General features: G+C 40.7%; 1 protein-coding gene across 1 annotated transcript; it reads left to right on the top strand.

The window, feature by feature from the left end:
• The first annotated feature begins 10,500 nt into the window (after positions 1–10,500).
• Positions 10,501–13,809, top strand: LOC134824833 (uncharacterized). The gene has a single exon (XM_063836809.1). The coding sequence runs from the start codon at positions 10,501–10,503 to the stop codon at positions 13,807–13,809; it is 3,309 nt and encodes a 1,102-aa protein (XP_063692879.1).
• Positions 13,810–20,854: the final 7,045 nt, after the last annotated feature.

Raw genomic sequence — 20,854 nt, 5'->3', positions numbered from 1 at the left:
TTTTCAATGAAAAATAAGTTTAATTTTAGGACATTTTATTACAGAATCAACCGATTATTAACATTTGGTATATGATTTATTTTTAATTGTAGTTGACGAAATGAGAGTCTCCACACTGAGTGGAGACTCTCATTTCGTCAACTACAATTAAAAATAAATGATTGACCCACTCATAAGAGCAAAACAAGATTACCATTTGCATTGGTATATGACTTTATAATGTTTATATTGTCTTTATATGTCCTTCATTTCATTTCAACACATGGATAAGACACGCACTTTTCAGGTGTGATTTAGTTAGTGGATCACTGTAGTTATTTGCTCTTTTACGTTAGGTTAGGCATCTGCAGTCGTTTCTTGCTGTTCATTATGTTGATGTAGTCTTTTGACATTATATACAGGGTGTGCCAAAAGTCAGTACCCATACGTTGGGTCTTATACCTCCGCCATGTTTTATATTTGAGAGTTGTTGCTTTGCAGATGGCATACTGTACCTACTTGTTGGAGGATTCTGTCGCCAAAATTTAAAAATTCGAATAATTTAGACCACACCCATTCAATATAAAACACCTTGTACTGTTCTCTCTGAACATGCTGGACGCCTAATTTTTTAAGAGAGGGTAGATTATTAAATGTTTCATCTGATCTGAAAAAATGATGTGAAACGGATTAGGAATGACGAAATTAACAAGCATTTTGTGTACCTCGTTAGCAAAATTGATTGGGTGATTATGTGACAGGACACCTTAATTGGGCAGCCTTGACAATTCCCATAATGTTTAACCGGGTGGTTAATGGGGTCGCCTTATCACGTGATTAGATAAGCCAATCACCTGATCACATGTAATGAATAAACTCGTTATGCCCCGTATCTCAGTCATCTGAGAAGCTACAACTCTAATTTTTTTCAGAGCAAACGTAATTCAAATGGCCAAACACAATTCAATAAAATTTAGCTCGATCCAATTATCCAAACTATCAAATAAATGCGAAAATGAACCTTTATTTGAAATAATGACCACAAATATTTTTTGAGTTGCCAAATTCCCTGAACCAGTGGTTGTACTAAGTCATACCAGAAAGAATTATTTCAATTGGGCACTCAGTGACTGAGCTATAAAGGCCAACGTATGGGTACTGACTTTTGTCCCACCCTGTACTTCTATATAACCTTCTATCGAGGAGAGAGTCTTAAAAACCCCATATTAATTTTTTTTTCTCTAATTTCTCTTATGGTTTAGTTTTTGCAAACAATTCACTCAATAATCGTTTAACTGTTTAACTGACATACTAACAAATGTAACTTTTATAGGAGTTATGATGTAGAAGAACTACGAAGATTCCATCCGAATTCCATGGGTTATTCTTTTTTCATGCAGTCTCAACCATTGTTTTAAGTTTTTGTTTGTTTGGGGACCGGTTTTTGGTACCCGGCCAATGTTTACAAAATAATATAATACATAACAATATAATTTTATTTAATATGCGTGAATATGAAAATTGAAAATGTTGATTACGTCTATTCATTAAAAACAAAAACAGAAACTTTAAAAATTAAAACTTGTATATCATGATTTATTAACATATAGTGACAAATAATTTGATTTGATACGACAGATGATCACACGCACTGTTTTATAAGCTACTTGAGGTTAAAACAAAAAAGAATAACTGAGCCCATGTCTTATCAGCACCTGCTAGCGCTATCTATATGATGCTATTAATATGACAGTGAATGGGCAGTGAAAAAAGTGGCATATGGTTGATAGTGACTAGTGTGCTAACCGTCTGGTTTTATTTATTCCTTAGTTTATTCTCGGTAGTTGATTTGTTGTGTGCCTGATCTTGTCGATTTACGTAGCCCGGGTAAATTATGTAACAGAAAAGGTGGCCATTCTTCATCGTTTTAGAATCAAACAGGCAGCTCAGAATGAATTCTTCGTTAATTGAATTTTGCAACAGTTTTGGATTTCTGTATATTAAGGTGATACATTATTTTCTTCACAAGAACTGACAAGTCTTAACCAAACCATTTTTTCCATCATGCGTTGTAAGTTGGATTGGAATCAGAGTAATGCTCCTGATGATCCTAAAAAATACTCAAATGCATGGTTTGGAGTAATTACACTTTAAATCAATTACCGATCAGTACCGAAGCAGCACTATAAAATTTGTTTTTGTTCTTTTGTTAGTGCGTTTTTATATTTTATTCTCTCTATAATTTGTATTTTGCTTTGATTTTGATTTTCTGCTCACAAATTTATCAATTTAAACTATTGGTAACATTAAAAGAATTAACCAATTGATTTGATGTGGCATATTACAAGAAGAGTTTTTAATTTCACAAATACAAATAAGCCCACATCCAGAAAGTTTTATATTTCCTCCCAGATGCGTTTTTTTCTAAATTCTGTGGCCCACTCGCTTATCTCGCAAGTTTGCCTTTTTTTCTGTGGCCCGCTCGTTTCGCTCGCAAATTTTTAACACTGGACCAATTCACGAGCAGGGACGTAGCCAGGATTTCTCCTGGGGGGGCTGTCGGCGAGCGAAGCGAGCCGACACGTCCAATCCAGCTGCGCAGAGAGCGAAGCGAGCAAGCTGTGGCAGGGGTCTGGGGGCGCAGCCCCCAGCAGGGCCCAGGGGCGGAGCCCCTTAGCGGGGGCTAGGGGGCGCATCCCCCCGGAAATTTTTTGCGAAATAGGGTGTTTTAGACGACATTTGGCATTAAAGAAATTTGTAGGACAGCAACAAACTGGGATTGAAAAGAATCAAGTACTCACGTAAAATTGGTAACTTCACAACAGCAATCTGCATTCTCCAATCAGAATATTTCACTGTGTTCCAAAACTGACAGGATGTTCCTCTTTGATTTTCATAGAATCGAAAAATTTTCTTCAAAAATTTCCTCAATTGATTTGTCTTTATTTCCTCCCAAAAAAAATTTCCTCCCAGGCTGCCTGGCAAGATGGCGTGTTTCTGGATGTGGGCAAATAAGTGCATCTATTCAGTATCATTATGATATATATATATATGTATATCATAATGGGATGGAAATATTTTAACCTGGTCTAGTTATTCCAACCCCTGAATACATATTATCTTTGCGTTTGTTTCATTTGTTAATGAAAAAGCACTAATGTGCTGATATCTCATTAATATAATATTTCAGTTTGAACATTATTGGAGCAAAATCCCTTTGGAGGTCTACTCACGACACCACCAACTGTCACCTTCAATATTATTCCATGACATCTTATAAATGATGTAAGTACATCCATATCAGATATAATGCGATGCGCAAAGTGTGATCGCAAGTCAGTAAATATTAATGTCCTACACCAACGGGCCCTACTATCGGCAATCATGGTTGCATATAATATTGACACTATATTGTCAATAGTTACATGTCAGCTGACATTACAGGAGATGTTATGTGGTGTGCTTGTTAGTCACGTGTAAGTCACGTGTAAGTCACGTGTTTCAATCTTATAGCCTGCAGAGCGTGGTATATGCTTGGTATTTTCATTATGTAGATCTTAATACCGCTGGGTTATATGTCACGAACACACATACTTACACATTATATATTATATAAGAGGGTAACACAATTTGAATATATATCCTTTACACTCAAGCTGATTACACTTACTATTATTACAATTATCATGTGTATATTGTGTAACTACTAACCATTATGTGTAGTAAAGTAGTAAGTACCCCTTAAAGTTACGACCACTGCTCAAAGTTCAGGGTTGTTATTTATTCTTTTATCATCAAACATGATAATTTCAATAAGCTATGGTTCCCTCTTTTTCCTTGAGTGAGTACTTTCACCTCCGAACTCTCAGACATATATTACTGTGACTAATATTAGTTGTGATATGAAGCAGTGGTGAGGTCCACTGCAACTCAACTAAGCTCCTGCTTAAACAAACTTCTCGTATCTCTTATATGTTTTAAAACAAATCCCCCTCCAGACATGCAACTCCACTGTATGTAGACATTGTTCAGTGTAAGTACTGCCTGCCATTTTGGGCTCAACAATAACGCTATTACCGAATTAGTTACCTAGTCAGCCATTGTGGCGTCACGCCACGTGACATGACGTCACACCACGTGACATGACGTCACACCTATTCATCTGCACCACCACTTCATATGAGTTACAATGCAGTGCTAGCTAAGTATTGTTCAGCTGTCAATTTGTCCCATCAGGTCTACTAAACGGACCTGATAGTTCACTGTAACTTAGTAATAATTACTACCATCATGACTCTCTTTCTATGTGAGCATTTCAAGCTTGAGTCCTGTTTCCATAGTGATTCAGAAGCACTTTAGTCGTGTTTTAATAATATAACGATGATCGGTTTGAATGTTAAATATTTATTCTTACAGTGTTAGTTTTTATATTTATTGGCGGCTGTTTAAAACTTGATACGACACTGAGGTGCTAGTGCGTACTTATTTCCATGATGGTATGTGGTGAGGAATTCAGAATTAAGTCTTGTTTCAATCATGATTCGAGTGCAATCCTTCTTGTTTTCATGATGATCTGTTGGTATTTTAACTATATACTCCACTTAACAGTAGCAAGTGCATACTAGTGGTACTTCTACCCCGATTAATTTCCATACTAGTGGTACTTCTACCACGATTAATTTCCATACTAGTGGTACTTCTATACTACCCCGATTAATTTCCATACTAGTGGTACTTCTACCCCGATTAATTTCCATACTAGTGGTACTTCTACCACGATTAATTTCCATACTAGTGGTACTTCTACCACGATTAATTTCCATACTAGTGGTACTTCTATACTACCCCGATTAATTTCCATACTAGTGGTACTTCTATACTACCCCGATTAATTTCCATACTAGTGGTACTTCTATACTACCCCGATTAATTTCCATACTAGTGGTACTTCTACCCCGATTAATTTCCATACTAGTGGTACTTCTACCACGATTAATTTCCATGTAAAATGCGAATTCTCCTTGCTATATACATCATACCTGGCTACTTCTAACTCAGTTCCACAGAACGTGCTTAGAACTCACATTACTAACTGTGAGCAGTTTGTAAAGCATTGCTTGCAATGTTTGTGTTCAACATTAGGAGCGTGTTATGGTGTGGGCGTGGTCTACAATGAGCTATTATTTTAATGAGCTATTATTTTAATGAGTTATTATTTTAATGAGTTATTATTTTAATGAGATGTTATTTTAATGAGCTATTATTTTAATGAGTTATTATTTTAATGAGTTATTATTTTAATGAGTTGTTATTTTAATGAGCTATTATTTTAATGAGTTATTATTTTAATGAGTTATTATTTTAATGAGTTATTATTTTAATGTTTTGTTATTTTAATGAGTTATTATTTTAATGAGTTATTATTTTAATGAGCTATTATTTTAATGAGTTATTATTTTAATGAGTTATTATTTTATTGAGCTATTATTTTAATGAGTTATTATTAATGAGCAGTGTTAAAGTAGCCACGGTGGATGATTCTGTAGAAGTTTCTGATAATTTGTTGTGGCAAGCAAATGCTGGACCTTGTAGACACACGTAAAGTTCCTGACATTTTTTGACGTTGTTTGTTTTTGAGAACTGCTACTGCTTTATCTAATGTTCCGGTCTACACTGACATTGTGGTCTGGTTGCTATGGTTACACTGACATTCCCCATTTTCGTGACATCTTTTATTATATTTATTTCCACGGTGGGCCACTAGGAATGGTGGTATCTTGTCCACTGTTCTCGCCAATATAGATGACGGTTATTATTGATATATAACTTATTTTATTCTTTGCCAATTATCAAGGAGAATCTCGAAAAGTCTACAAATGTCTCCTGCCCAATTAAATTATCAGGACCCTTGCCGAATGTCTGTTGGTTCATTTGTGGCCTTATTAACATGGCCCAATACGAAGCAGGATCACCGCTAAAATCCAATCCTAAATCTAATAACACAACCTTATTAATGTAGTTATACACCGGGCCACGCTAGGGTAGCTAATTAGTATCTGGGTATTTCAATAATATCATATATTTAATATAATATTATATATTTAATATAATATCATATATTTAATATAATATCATATATTTAATATAATATCATATATTTAATATAATATCATATATTTAATATAATATTATATATTTAATATAATATCATATATTTAATATAATATCATATATTTAATATAATATTATATATTTAATATAATATCATATATTTAATATAATATTATATATTTAATATAATATCATATATTTAATATAATATCATATATTTAATATAATATTATATATTTAATATAATATCATATATTTAATATAATATCATATATTTAATATAATATCATATATTTAATATGATATTATATATTTAATATAATATTACGCACACATGTGCGTGTGTCTGCGTGTGTTATTTACAAACGGCTAAATCAAGAAAACGGTAAGAGGTACGTGGTTGGTTTTTTGGTCTAGTGCCGATAAAACTCTGACGAAGCCATATATATATATATATAGTACATTATTATATTACTTTAGCAAGTTCCATATTATTATTACCAGTGAAAATGTTGACCGCAATGGTAAGTTGATATGGAGGTTTCAATACAAAATTCCTAATGCAGTACCTAATGCAGTACCTAATGCGGTACCAAATGCGGTACCTAATGCGGTACCAAATGCGGTACCTAAAGTGGTACCTATGGCCTATGATTATTAATAAGTTGCGACTTAGTAAGTTGGATAACGGTACAGTTTACTTCACTGTAATGTTATTAGTACAATGTTAATGTTAACTCCGATAGGTGATCCGCGATTTTAATAATAATATAATTACAACGGTGAAATCGTTAATACGCTTATTTGACTTATTATATTATTATCAAATAGATTATACTATTGTACTAACATAATTCAACGTGTGTGTATCGTATTATACTATATCGTTTATTAGCTTATTAGATTATAGAGCGATCTGCAGCTGTAGATGATGGAGAATATCGTTAGTCTTAAAGTTTAATGATTTGGTGATATCACTTAGTAGTGGTATACCTCTAAGATATATAACTAATAATACGAATATAACAATACGGTGATGTTACTAAAGACTAGAAATAGTGTGGAGGTACAGGTCCTGGACCCCGTTTATAAGGTCCCTGTGTACCGTTTATAAGGGCCTGTGTACTGTTTATAAAGTCCCTTTGTATCGTTTATAAGGTCCTGTGCACCGTTTATAAGGTCCTGTGTACCGTTTATAAGGGCCTGTGTACTGTTTATAACCAAGACATTGTTTATAATAGAGTAATTTATAACCAAGACATTGTTTATAATAGAGTAATTTATAACCAAGACTTTGTTTATAATAGAGTGATAATACTGTGTAACAGATCAATGTACTGGTATTAGACGACATGTTACAACAGTAACCATGGTAACCACTAGTTACAACATGATGTTTGATAAGACCTGAGAGATTGACGGGTATTATTGTGAACAGATAATGAGTTCATCGCCTATTTCACGGGTGCTTTGTAACACTGTTTCACTATAAATAGTATTATATAAGCATAATATATTAATTTAATATATTAACATATATCATGTTAGCTGTAAAAATCAAACCCTACCATCACACATTAAGTTAAGCGAGGTAAGGATCGGTTTTACCAAACCTCTTTCATCACTTTTGTTCCCGGTCCGTACACTTATAAATTAACACAGCGGCAAAGAAGTGGGGAGAAAATGGTCAGCAATCGTCCAAAAACTGCCCAAAAACCCTTTCGCCCCCCTGAGCGCTGCCTCCGAGACTTTGGTTTGACGTCACTACCACCGAACTGGCACAGAATTAACACTGAGCCGTCTACCTGACCTGCAGCTTAGCACTCTCCGCAGTTGAGTGCTAGAGTTGACTGCTAGAGTTGACTGCTAGAGTTGACTGCTAGAGTTGACTGCTAGAGTTGACTGCTAGAGTTGACTGCTAGAGTTGACTGCTAGAGTTGACTGCTAGAGTTGACTGCTAGAGTTGACTGCTAGAGTTGACTGCTAGAGTTGACTGCTAGAGTTGACTGCTAGAGTTGACTGCTAGAGTTGACTGCTAGAGTTGACTGCTAGAGTTGACTGCTAGAGTTGACTGCTAGAGTTGACTGCTAGAGTTGACTGCTAGAGTTGACTGCTAGAGTTGACTGCTAGAGTTGACTGCTAGAGTTGACTGCTAGAGTTGACTGCTAGAGTTGACTGCTAGAGTTGACTGCTAGAGTTGACTGCTAGAGTTGACTGCTAGAGTTGACTGCTAGAGTTGACTGCTAGAGTTGACTGCTAGAGTTGACTGCTAGAGTTGACTGCTAGAGTTTCAGTCAGTATATTTCAATGTGTTTTTGTTAATGATGTCCACGAAGTACGTGACCATTTTTAGCACTCTAATAAAAAATAATTTGATAAATGATAATACGCTAAATTAATAAACTGTCGTCTATACAATACTATAGTATAATACACATAGGTTCAATAAATATTAATGTGACACATAATAACCTCATGAGTAGTGTTGTCATGATAACATGGTAACCATAGTAACCAGACCACGGAGTATCAGGGTAACCATAGTAACCAGACCACGGAGTATCAGGGTAACCATAGTAACCAGACCACGGAGTATCAGGGTAACCATAGTAACCAGACCACGGAGTATCAGGGTAACCATAGTAACCAGACCACGGAGTATCAGGGTAACCATAGTAACCAGACCACGGAGTATCAGGGTAACCATAGTAACCAGACCACGGAGTATCAGGGTAACCATAGTAACCAGACCCCGGAGTATCAGGGTAACCATAGTAACCAGACCACGGAGTATCAGGGTAACCATAGTAACCAGACCACGGAGTATCAGGGTAACCATAGTAACCAGACCCCGGAGTATCAGGGTAACCATAGTAACCAGACCACGGAGTATCAGGGTAACCATAGTAACCAGACCCCGGAGTATCAGGGTAACCATAGTAACCAGACCACGGAGTATCAGGGTAACCATAGTAACCAGACCACGGAGTATCAGGGTAACCATAGTAACCAGACCACGGAGTATCAGGGTAACCATAGTAACCAGACCACGGAGTATCAGGGTAACCATAGTAACCAGACCACGGAGTATCAGGGTAACCATAGTAACCAGACCACGGAGTATCAGGGTAACCATAGTAACCAGACCACGGAGTATCAGGGTAACCATAGTAACCAGACCCCGGAGTATCAGGGTAACCATAGTAACCAGACCACGGAGTATCAGGGTAACCATAGTAACCAGACCACGGAGTATCAGGGTAACCATAGTAACCAGACCCCGGAGTATCAGGGTAACCATAGTAACCAGACCACGGAGTATCAGGGTAACCATAGTAACCAGACCACGGAGTATCAGGGTAACCATAGTAACCAGACCACGGAGTATCAGGGTAACCATAGTAACCAGACCACGGAGTATCAGGGTAACCGTAGTAACCAGGCCACGGAGTATCAGGGTAACCGTAGTAACCAGACCACGGAGTATCAGGGTAACCGTAGTAACCAGACCACGGAGTATCAGGGTAACCATAGTAACCAGACCACGGAGTATCAGGGTAACCATAGTAACCAGACCACGGAGTATCAGGGTAACCATAGTAACCAGACCACGGAGTATCAGGGTAACCATAGTAACCAGACCACGGAGTATCAGGGTAACCATAGTAACCAGACCCCGGAGTATCAGGGTAACCGTAGTAACCAGACCACGGAGTTGACCACTAGTCCCGTGTGTATTCTAAAATATAACCCTTTTCTCGTGTTGAATTTACTTCTCTCCTTCCACAGCCCGTTTGTCTCATGTTGTTGTACTTTACTAGTTTCGAAATGTTGACATCAGAATTCAGAAAACTTGTGTGATTGTCGTCATGATTGTCGTCTTCGGTTTGTACATTACTCATCGTGCAACACAGGAACTGTTTCGCAATCCTCAACATCAAGCTGCACAGTGAACACGTGATGCCCATATAAGGAGCGCTGCTTATATCAGACAAGTGAGATATTTCTCCGAGCCTAAAACTAATTAGTACTATTAGTAACTAATAATAGGGGGCTGTAAGTCGTCTCTACTTTCCTGTGTTAACAGACTTGTCGACAATGTCGCTGTGTCGCAACCTTGTTGCTGTGTCGCAACATTGTCGCTGTGTCGCAACCTTGTCACTGTGTCGCAACCTTGTCGCTGTGTCACAACCTTGTCGCTGTGTCGCAACCTTGTCGCTGTGTCGCAACCTTGTCGCTGTGTCGCAACCTTGTCACTGTAGCGCTGTGTCGCAACCTTGTTGCTGTCTCACTGGTTGCAACCTTGTCACTGTGTTGCAACCTTGTCACCGCGTCGCAACCTTGTCACTGTGTCGCAACCTTGTCACTGTGTCGCAACCTTATCGATGTAGAGCTGATGGAGTAATATTAATGATATACTCAGAAGAGGGTGATATTATTAACGTTGCTAAGAGTGCAGGACGTAATGTCACTAGTAACATGTTGCAGGACAACAAGAGTGCAGGACGTAATGTCACTAGTAACATGTTGCAGGACAACAAGAGTGCAGGACGTAATGTCACTAGTAACATGTTGCAGGACAACAAGAGTGCAGGACGTAATGTCACTAGTAACATGTTGCAGGACAACAAGAGTGCAGGACGTAATGTCACTAGTAACACGTTGCAGGACAACAAGAGTGCAGGACGTAATGTCACTAGTAACATGTTGCAGGACAACAAGAGTGCAGGACGTAATGTCACTAGTAACATGTTACAGGACAACAAGAGTGCAGGACGTAATGTCACTAGTAACATGTTGCAGGACAACAAGAGTGCAGGACGTAATGTCACTAGTAACACGTTGCAGGACAACAAGAGTGCAGGACGTAATGTCACTAGTAACATGTTGCAGGACAACAAGAGTGCAGGACGTAATGTCACTAGTAACATGTTACAGGACAACAAGAGTGCAGGACGTAATGTCACTAGTAACATGTTACAGGACAACAAGAGTGCAGGACGTAATGTCACTAGTAACATGTTGCAGGACAACAAGAGTGCAGGACGTAATGTCACTAGTAACATGTTGCAGGACAACAAGAGTGCAGGACGTAATGTCACTAGTAACATGTTGCAGGACAACAAGAGTGCAGGACGTAATGTCACTAGTAACATGTTGCAGGACAACAAGAGTGCAGGACGTAATGTCACTAGTAACATGTTGCAGGACAACAAGAGTGCAGGACGTAATGTCACTAGTAACATGTTGCAGGACAACAAGAGTGCAGGACGTAATGTCACTAGTAACATGTTGCAGGACAACAAGAGTGCAGGACGTAATGTCACTAGTAACATGTTGCAGGACAACAAGAGTGCAGGACGTAATGTCACTAGTAACATGTTGCAGGACAACAAGAGTGCAGGACGTAATGTCACTAGTAACATGTTGCAGGACAACAAGAGTGCAGGACGTAATGTCACTAGTAACATGTTGCAGGACAACAAGAGTGCAGGACGTAATGTCACTAGTAACATGTTGCAGGACAACAAGAGTGCAGGACGTAATGTCACTAGTAACATGTTGCAGGACAACAAGAGTGCAGGACGTAATGTCACTAGTAACATGTTGCAGGACAACAAGAGTGCAGGACGTAATGTCACTAGTAACATGTTGCAGGACAACAAGAGTGCAGGACGTAATGTCACTAGTAACATGTTGCAGGACAACAAGAGTGCAGGACGTAATGTCACTAGTAACATGTTGCAGGACAACAAGAGTGCAGGACGTAATGTCACTAGTAACATGTTGCAGGACAACAAGAGTGCAGGACGTAATGTCACTAGTAACATGTTGCAGGACAACAAGAGTGCAGGACGTAATGTCACTAGTAACATGTTGCAGGACAACAAGAGTGCAGGACGTAATGTCACTAGTAACATGTTGCAGGACAACAAGAGTGCAGGACGTAATGTCACTAGTAACATGTTGCAGGACAACAAGAGTGCAGGACGTAATGTCACTAGTAACATGTTGCAGGACAACAAGAGTGCAGGACGTAATGTCACTAGTAACATGTTGCAGGACAACAAGAGTGCAGGACGTAATGTCACTAGTAACATGTTGCAGGACAACAAGAGTGCAGGACGTAATGTCACTAGTAACATGTTGCAGGACAACAAGAGTGCAGGACGTAATGTCACTAGTAACATGTTGCAGGACAACAAGAGTGCAGGACGTAATGTCACTAGTAACATGTTACAGGACAACAAGAGTGCAGGACGTAATGTCACTAGTAACATGTTACAGGACAACAAGAGTGCAGGACGTAATGTCACTAGTAACATGTTACAGGACAACAAGAGTGCAGGACGTAATGTCACTAGTAACATGTTGCAGGACAACAAGAGTGCAGGACGTAATGTCACTAGTAACATGTTGCAGGACAACAAGAGTGCAGGACGTAATGTCACTAGTAACATGTTGCAGGACAACAAGAGTGCAGGACGTAATGTCACTAGTAACATGTTGCAGGACAACAAGAGTGCAGGACGTAATGTCACTAGTAACATGTTGCAGGACAACAAGAGTGCAGGACGTAATGTCACTAGTAACATGTTGCAGGACAACAAGAGTGCAGGACGTAATGTCACTAGTAACATGTTGCAGGACAACAAGAGTGCAGGACGTAATGTCACTAGTAACATGTTGCAGGACAACAAGAGTGCAGGACGTAATGTCACTAGTAACATGTTGCAGGACAACAAGAGTGCAGGACGTAATGTCACTAGTAACATGTTGCAGGACAACAAGAGTGCAGGACGTAATGTCACTAGTAACATGTTGCAGGACAACAAGAGTGCAGGACGTAATGTCACTAGTAACATGTTGCAGGACAACAAGAGTGCAGGACGTAATGTCACTAGTAACATGTTGCAGGACAACAAGAGTGCAGGACGTAATGTCACTAGTAACATGTTGCAGGACAACAAGAGTGCAGGACGTAATGTCACTAGTAACATGTTACAGGACAACAAGAGTGCAGGACGTAATGTCACTAGTAACATGTTGCAGGACAACAAGAGTGCAGGACGTAATGTCACTAGTAACATGTTGCAGGACAACAAGAGTGCAGGACGCAATGTCACTAGTAACATGTTGCAGGACAACAAGAGTGCAGGACGCAATGTCACTAGTAACATGTTGCAGGACAACAAGAGTGCAGGACGTAATGTCACTAGTAACATGTTGCAGGACAACAAGAGTGCAGGACGTAATGTCACTAGTAACATGTTGCAGGACAACAAGAGTGCAGGACGCAATGTCACTAGTAACATGTTGCAGGACAACAAGAGTGCAGGACGCAATGTCACTAGTAACATGTTACAGGACAACAAGAGTGCAGGACGTAATGTCACTAGTAACATGTTGCAGGACAACAAGAGTGCAGGACGTAATGTCACTAGTAACATGTTGCAGGACAACAAGAGTGCAGGACGTAATGTCACTAGTAACATGTTGCAGGACAACAAGAGTGCAGGACGTAATGTCACTAGTAACATGTTGCAGGACAACAAGAGTGCAGGACGTAATGTCACTAGTAACATGTTGCAGGACAACAAGAGTGCAGGACGTAATGTCACTAGTAACATGTTGCAGGACAACAAGAGTGCAGGACGTAATGTCACTAGTAACATGTTGCAGGACAACATGGAAAGCCTCATAAACACAGCTTTATAACTGGTAGGTGCATTAAGCTGCTATTAGTGGGGTCATTTGTCTCACAGTGCAGGTCTGCATGTGTGTTATATGATATTTACGCTTTTGAGTGATCATTTAGCTTTTTCGCTCTGCACTTGAATTTGAATTTTTAATTGCAGATAGTTGCAAATCTGTCACCTTCATTTTGTGATATCCCTCTGATAATTGTTATTCTAGTTGTTATTGTTGGGGGGGGGGGGGGGGGGGGGGGTTGTTATTCTAGTTGTTATTGTTGGGGGGGGGGGGGGGGGGGCTTGTTATTCTAGTCGTTATTGTTGGGGGGGGGGGGCTTGTTATTCTAGTTGTTATTGTTGAGTTGTTGGGGGGGGGGGGGGGGGCTTGTTGGTCAGCCTAGTCAGCTAAAAGTCCTGTGCTGCTAGTTTCACCTACTAAAGGAAGATAATAACTGTCGCATAGCATCAGGGTAACCATAGTTACCAGGGCCGGTCTAGAGAACATGTTAGACTTTCTACAAAGTGTTTCAGATGTATAAGTACTCAGCCTAGTGCTGTATGTCCAGAGTTGGTCCGAATATTTTATAGATCTATTACTGAAGCTGTAGACGTATACCACTAGTTACTTTGTTGGTAACTTGTCAATAGTAACCATAGTAGCCAGTAACAATTAAATGCTCCCAAGAACGTCTACATTAGGTATATACATATGTTGTGACGTCATGTCACGTGCTATACAATACATGTCACGTGTTCAGCAGTAGATTGACAAGTATATAATCACCTCACTTACTGTTACTCTGTTAAATGTCACAGCTCCGGATGGTAGAATAATGGGTACCGGCTCTCTATAGACTTTATCAGAGTGTAACTGGTAACTTTTGTGTCAGTTAAAAAGTTTCAGGCGGTAGTTTTTACTGAAATGGTGGGTACCATTAGTAGTTACATGTTGTGTATGAGATGAAGGGTGGTCTAGAAACATATAATCGTTAGGTTGTTGCTTCAGAAGCCTTTTAATTGTTAATAACATATTATATTTTAAAATAACATATGTTAACCGTCTTCAGCTCCAGTCTACCACTTGTCTGAAGTCTGAAATAGTTACCATGACAGCACTACTACGTAGTGGGTACCGTTGCACCCTGTTCTTCTTTTTCATGTCTATTTTCTGGAACTTTTGCTTCGTGGTATCTCACAGACCAATGAGAACATGTTGGTGGCGCTGTAATCTAGATTACCAAGAATAATAACAATAAGATTCCTTACTGATCTTACGAAGAAAAATAGGTTGTGCCCCTTTTTCAACTTATTTGCCTATCAGACATGGGCACCGTATTGTGTAAATTACTAAGTTATAACTTATACAATATCTTTGCTGCACAGTAGCGGGGTAGTGAATACTGTGTTTCGTTTCGTTTCGTTTCGTTTCGTTTCGTTTCGTTTCAGTTCTTAACGTTTTGAACACTCGCTAGAATATTCTAGCTTTATCATGAACTATCCTTTCACGCAACTACTAAGTCATCTTAATCAAGAAACTCTTCTTAAGTCAATAATTAATTGCTAGGCCAGAACAGTCCAGAAAATACGGTACAAGTACTCAGTTAACATATTTATTATTGTTATAATGTCTGAGAAATCGTATAATTTCCCTCGTCCACCGGGCACCGTGTCAGTTAACAGTTCAGAACCTTAAGTTATGGTCTATTGGTCTCATGTCTCGAGCTGACGGTCTATAACTATTTAATTCTCTCAGTTCGAGTATTTTAAGGTTATCTATATAGGTCACGTGACTAGACTTATATACTGATATAGTGGCGTAACACAGCGGGGTCGTTACGCTACTGATATAGTGGCGTAACACAGCGGGGTCGTTACGCCACTGATATAGTGGCGTAACACAGCGGGGTCGTTACGCTACTGATATAGTGGCGTAACACAGCGGGGTCGTTACGCCACTGATATAGTGACGTAACACAGCGGGGTCGTTACGCTACTGATACAGTGGCGTAACACAGCGGGGTCGTTACGCCACTGATATAGTGACGTAACACAGCGGGGTCGTTACGCCACTGATATAGTGACGTAACACAGCGGGGTCGTTACGCCACTGATATAGTGGCGTAACACAGCGGGGTCGTTACGCCACTGATATAGTGGCGTAACACAGCGGGGTCGTTACGCTACTGATATAGTGGCGTAACACAGCGGGGTCGTTACGCTACTGATATAGTGGCGTAACACAGCGGGGTCGTTACGCTACTGATATAGTGGCGTAACACAGCGGGGTCGTTACGCTACTGATACAGTGGCGTAACACAGCGGGGTCGTTACGCCACTGATATAGTGACGTAACACAGCGGGGTCGTTACGCCACTGATATAGTGACGTAATACAGCGGGGTCGTTACGCCACTGATATAGTGGCGTAACACAGCGGGGTCGTTACGCTACTGATACAGTGGCGTAACACAGCGGGGTCGTTACGCCACTGATATAGTGGCGTAACACAGCGGGGTCGTTACGCTACTGATACAGTGGCGTAACACAGCGGGGTCGTTACGCCACTGATATAGTGACGTAACACAGCGGGGTCGTTACGCCACTGATATAGTGACGTAATACAGCGGGGTCGTTACGCCACTGATATAGTGGCGTAACACAGCGGGGTCGTTACGCTACTGATACAGTGGCGTAACACAGCGGGGTCGTTACGCCACTGATATAGTGGCGTAACACAGCGGGGTCGTTACGCCACTGATATAGTGGCGTAACACAGCGGGGTCGTTACGCTACTGATACAGTGGCGTAACACAGCGGGGTCGTTACGCCACTGATATAGTGGCGTAACACAGCGGAATCGTTACGCCACTGATATAGTGGCGTAACACAGCGGGGTCGTTACGCCACTGATATAGGTCTGTGATTTGGACTATAATTAACCTGCTATTATTTAGGATATTTATACTCGCCATCTCATCTAATTATTTAATTAATTTACTTAATCGCGTGGTTAACGCTCGTAATTTTGGTTTGGAATGCGGTGTGCCCAAGAAAAGTTGAAGCTCGTTACTTTAGTTGCTGTAATAACTGTTTTGATCGCTGAGTTGAGATTAAGTCATGATGTTAAATGGGTTTATGAGAGTGTAAACGTTTGGGACTGTTTGAGTATTAATAATGGTTGGACATCATAAATTCAAGTTTAGTGAATCAGACCTACATTTCAGCTTAATTTTAATTAGCTATTTGGTGACCAAGTGAAAGGATACCTTATTAACCGCATAGTGGGGGGGGATCAAAAACAACCCCCCCCCCCCCATAATTAACAGCTTCATCAGTACTCAAATTATTTGTTATAAATGTTAAAACTTTTCCACCAGATTACTTATTCCAAGATACAATTAACGGTTATCAAGTTATTCAAACGCTTTCGCAGTTCCACTTGACTTCATGATTGTATAAATTCTTTCTTTAGCTTGTCACAAAATGTAATATTTATTATCCGATCACGATTGTTGAGATCGTAGATTGGTTTTTAACTCACTCCAACGTATTTAAATATCTTTAAATCGTGGCTCCGCAAGCTTGATTTCAGACCACTCTTATTGTATCAGATTATTATTTATCATGAGCAACTTTGATATCTGTATGTAGGAGTGTCCCGGTGGAGGATAAAAGGTTATAGCAGCACTTTGAGCTGGTACTTTCGGGTACTTTCGGGCACTTTCGGGTCCTTTCGTGTACTTTCGGGTCCTTTCGTGTGTTTTTGAGTACATTTGAGTACTTTCGAGTACTTTCGGGTCCTTTCGAGTACTTCTTTGTGTCAGAATGCACTACAGTCTACTTTCTAAAAGTATTCTTATCTTGGTCACTCTCAGAGCGGGGGGGGGGGGGGGGGGGGTACCTGATCCCCCCGCTCTGAGCAGGGGGGTACCTGATCCCCCCGGCCCCCGCTCTGAGCCCTATCTTCCACTGAAACCCTATTATCACTTACAAATTATCTGATTTATGGGAACAGCTCTAAATTATATTCTAACCCAGCATAGCTCTGTGTCCGCGACTTCTAAGATAAAAGAAATGCTGTAAGGATCTGAAGCCAGTAAAGTGTGGAACGTCTCTGTATTACCTCTCTGTAGAAACCAGACTCTTACTGCTATTACAGTAGCAGTAACAGATTAGGTACTTCCATCTTCTGCTACTAGACTGTAAGTAGTAACAAGTTAAGTATTACTAATAACTCTGTAAAAAGTTAAATATTACTAATAACTCTGTAAAAAGTTGAATATTACTAATATCTCTGTACAAATATGCGCATGTTAATCTTCTGCTACTAGACTAAAAGAGCAGTTTCCCTTGGTCCCTCTAAACACTCTTGGTCGCATATAATACGGAATTATCAGAAACTTTAAACTCTAAACATCACAACAATGCGACTCATAAATAATTTTCCTATCCGGATATTACTAGACTATAAGCTTATAAGTAGCACAAAGTTAAATACAAATGTTTATGTCGATTGTAAAATCGTTTTCCTTTGCTGCTGATGCTAGACCAGTAAAAAGTTAAATATGTACTAGGATTTGATATGTTAAATATGTTAAATATGTTAAATATGTTAAATATGTTACATATGCACTAGGATTAAATATGTTAAATATGTTAATTATGTTAAATATGTTAAATATGTACTATGATTTAATATGTTAAATATGTTAATATGCTAAATATGTTAATTATGTTAAATATGTTAAATATGTAGTACGATTTAATATGTTAAATATGTTAATTATGTTAAATATGTTAAATATGTACTAGGATTTAATATTTAATGATAAGTTCGTTGATCACTGTGGGTTTGGTCTGCTACTCCCACTATTTCAATATTTTAATTTTACTATATTCGCAATAAAAGGACAATTATTCGGGCTTAGCACTTTCTATTTTCTGTTATTTTGAACTTCTGCCAAAATCTAAAGTTGATCGTGCTTAGTATGTGATACAAAATATCCTGAAGTTTTTGCAAACATTTGCGAGTTATTGAAAGTTTGCGTGTGTTGTTGTTGTGTGTGTTACTCACTGTTACAGTGTGTGTGTTACAGTGTGTGTTGTTGTTGCGTGTGTTACAGTACAGTGTTTGCAGTTACTTCAAGTCCACACTGAATTATAAAATTTATCTGCCCACGCGTTTAACGAAATATTGTACAAAAATACTAACCAATTTTAAACTCTGAATAAGTAAAAATATTTACCGTGGACTGCATGATGCACAAAGTTTTTAATCAAATAAGTTTCTTATTAAATAAATCTCACCGTTACTTACAAAATCTCATTTCGCTTGAGAATTTTCCGATGCTTGTTTGAATATTTGATTAAGTGTAAAGCTACGTGTATCAGGCTATTATATATTTCCAGTTCTATATATTACGCCTTTAGTTTATATTATAGGACCTTTGGCTTATATACTTTAGCTTTTACCTTAACTTTGTTATCTCTCAGGATATATTGTTATCTACATGTTCCTGTGATAATACTTCGAACACACTTTCATTATACTCAGTTGTGTATCATTGCCCCAGACTACAGGTTTACAGTTGTAGGGTATTCTTATTAAAGTAGGGTAAAGTACTAATAAAGGCTGCACAGTGGGGCTCCATGCTGAACAGTGGGGCTCCATGCTGCACAGTGGGGCTCCATGCTGCACAGTGGGGCTCCATGCTGCACAGTGGGGCTCCATGCTGCACAGTGGGGCTCCATGCTGCATAGTGGGGCCGTACTGCACAGTGGGGCTCCATGCTGCACAGTGGGGCTCCATGCTGCACAGTGGGGCTCCATGCTGCACAGTGGGGCTCCATGCTGCACAGTGGGGCTCCATGCTGCACAGTGGGGCTCCATGCTGCACATCGGGGCTCCATGCTGCACAGTGGGGGCTCCATGCTGCACAGTGGGGCTCCATGCTGCACAGTGGGGCTCCATGCTGCACAGTGGGGCTCCATGCTGCACAGTGGGGGTCCATGCTGCACAGTGGGGCTCCATGCTGCACAGTGGGGCTCCATGCTGCACAGTGGGGCTCCATGCTGCACAGTGGGGCTCCATGCTGCACAGTGGGGCTCCATGCTGCACAGTGGGGCTCCATGCTGCACAGTGGGGCTCCATGCTGCACAGTGGGGCGCCATGCTGCACAGTGGGGCTCCATGCTGCACAGTGGGGCTCCATGCTGCACTGTGGGGCTCCATGCTGCACAGTGGGGCTCCATGCTGCACAGTGGGGCTCCATGCTGCACAGTGGGGCTCCATGCTGCACAGTGGGGCTCCATGCTGCACAGTGGGGCTCCATGCTGCACAGTGGGGCTCCATGCTGCACAGTGGGGCTCCATGCTGCACAGTGGGGCTCCATGCTGCACAGTGGGGCTCCATGCTGCACAGTGGGGCTACATGCTGCACAGTAGGGCTCCATGCTGCACAGTGGGGCTCCATGCTGCACAGTGGGGCTCCATGCTGCACAGTGGGGCTCCATGCTGCACAGTGGGGCTCCATGCTGCACAGTGGGGCTCCATGCTGCACAGTGGGGCTCCATGCTGCACAGTGGGGCTCCATGCTGCACAGTGGGCTCCATGCTGCACAGTGGGGCTCCATGCTGCACAGTGGGCTCCATGCTGCACTGTGGGGCTCCATGCTGAACAGTGGGGCTCCATGCTGCACAGTGGGGCTCCATGCTGCACAGTGGGGCTCCATGCTGCACAGTGGGGCTCCATGCTGCACAGTGGGGCTACATGCTGCACAGTGGGGCTCCATGCTGCACAGTGGGGCTCCATGCTGCACAGTGGGGCTCCATGCTGCACAGTGGGGCTCCATGCTGCACAGTGGGGCTCCATGCTGCACAGTGGGGCTCCATGCTGCACAGTGGGGCTCCATGCTGCACTGTGGGGCTCCATGCTGCACAGTAGGGCTCCATGCTGCACAGTGGGGCTCCATGCTGCACAGTGGGGCTCCATGCTGCACAGTGGGGCTCCATGCTGCACAGTGGGGCTCCATGCTGCACAGTGGGGCTCCATGCTGCACAGTGGGGCTCCATGCT

The sequence above is a fragment of the Bolinopsis microptera genome, chromosome 13, assembly GCF_026151205.1.
Source record: "Bolinopsis microptera isolate Bmic1 chromosome 13, MBARI_Bmic_1.0, whole genome shotgun sequence".
NCBI lineage: Eukaryota > Metazoa > Ctenophora > Tentaculata > Lobata > Bolinopsidae > Bolinopsis > Bolinopsis microptera.
This window is presented reverse-complemented; position numbering and strand designations above follow the sequence as displayed.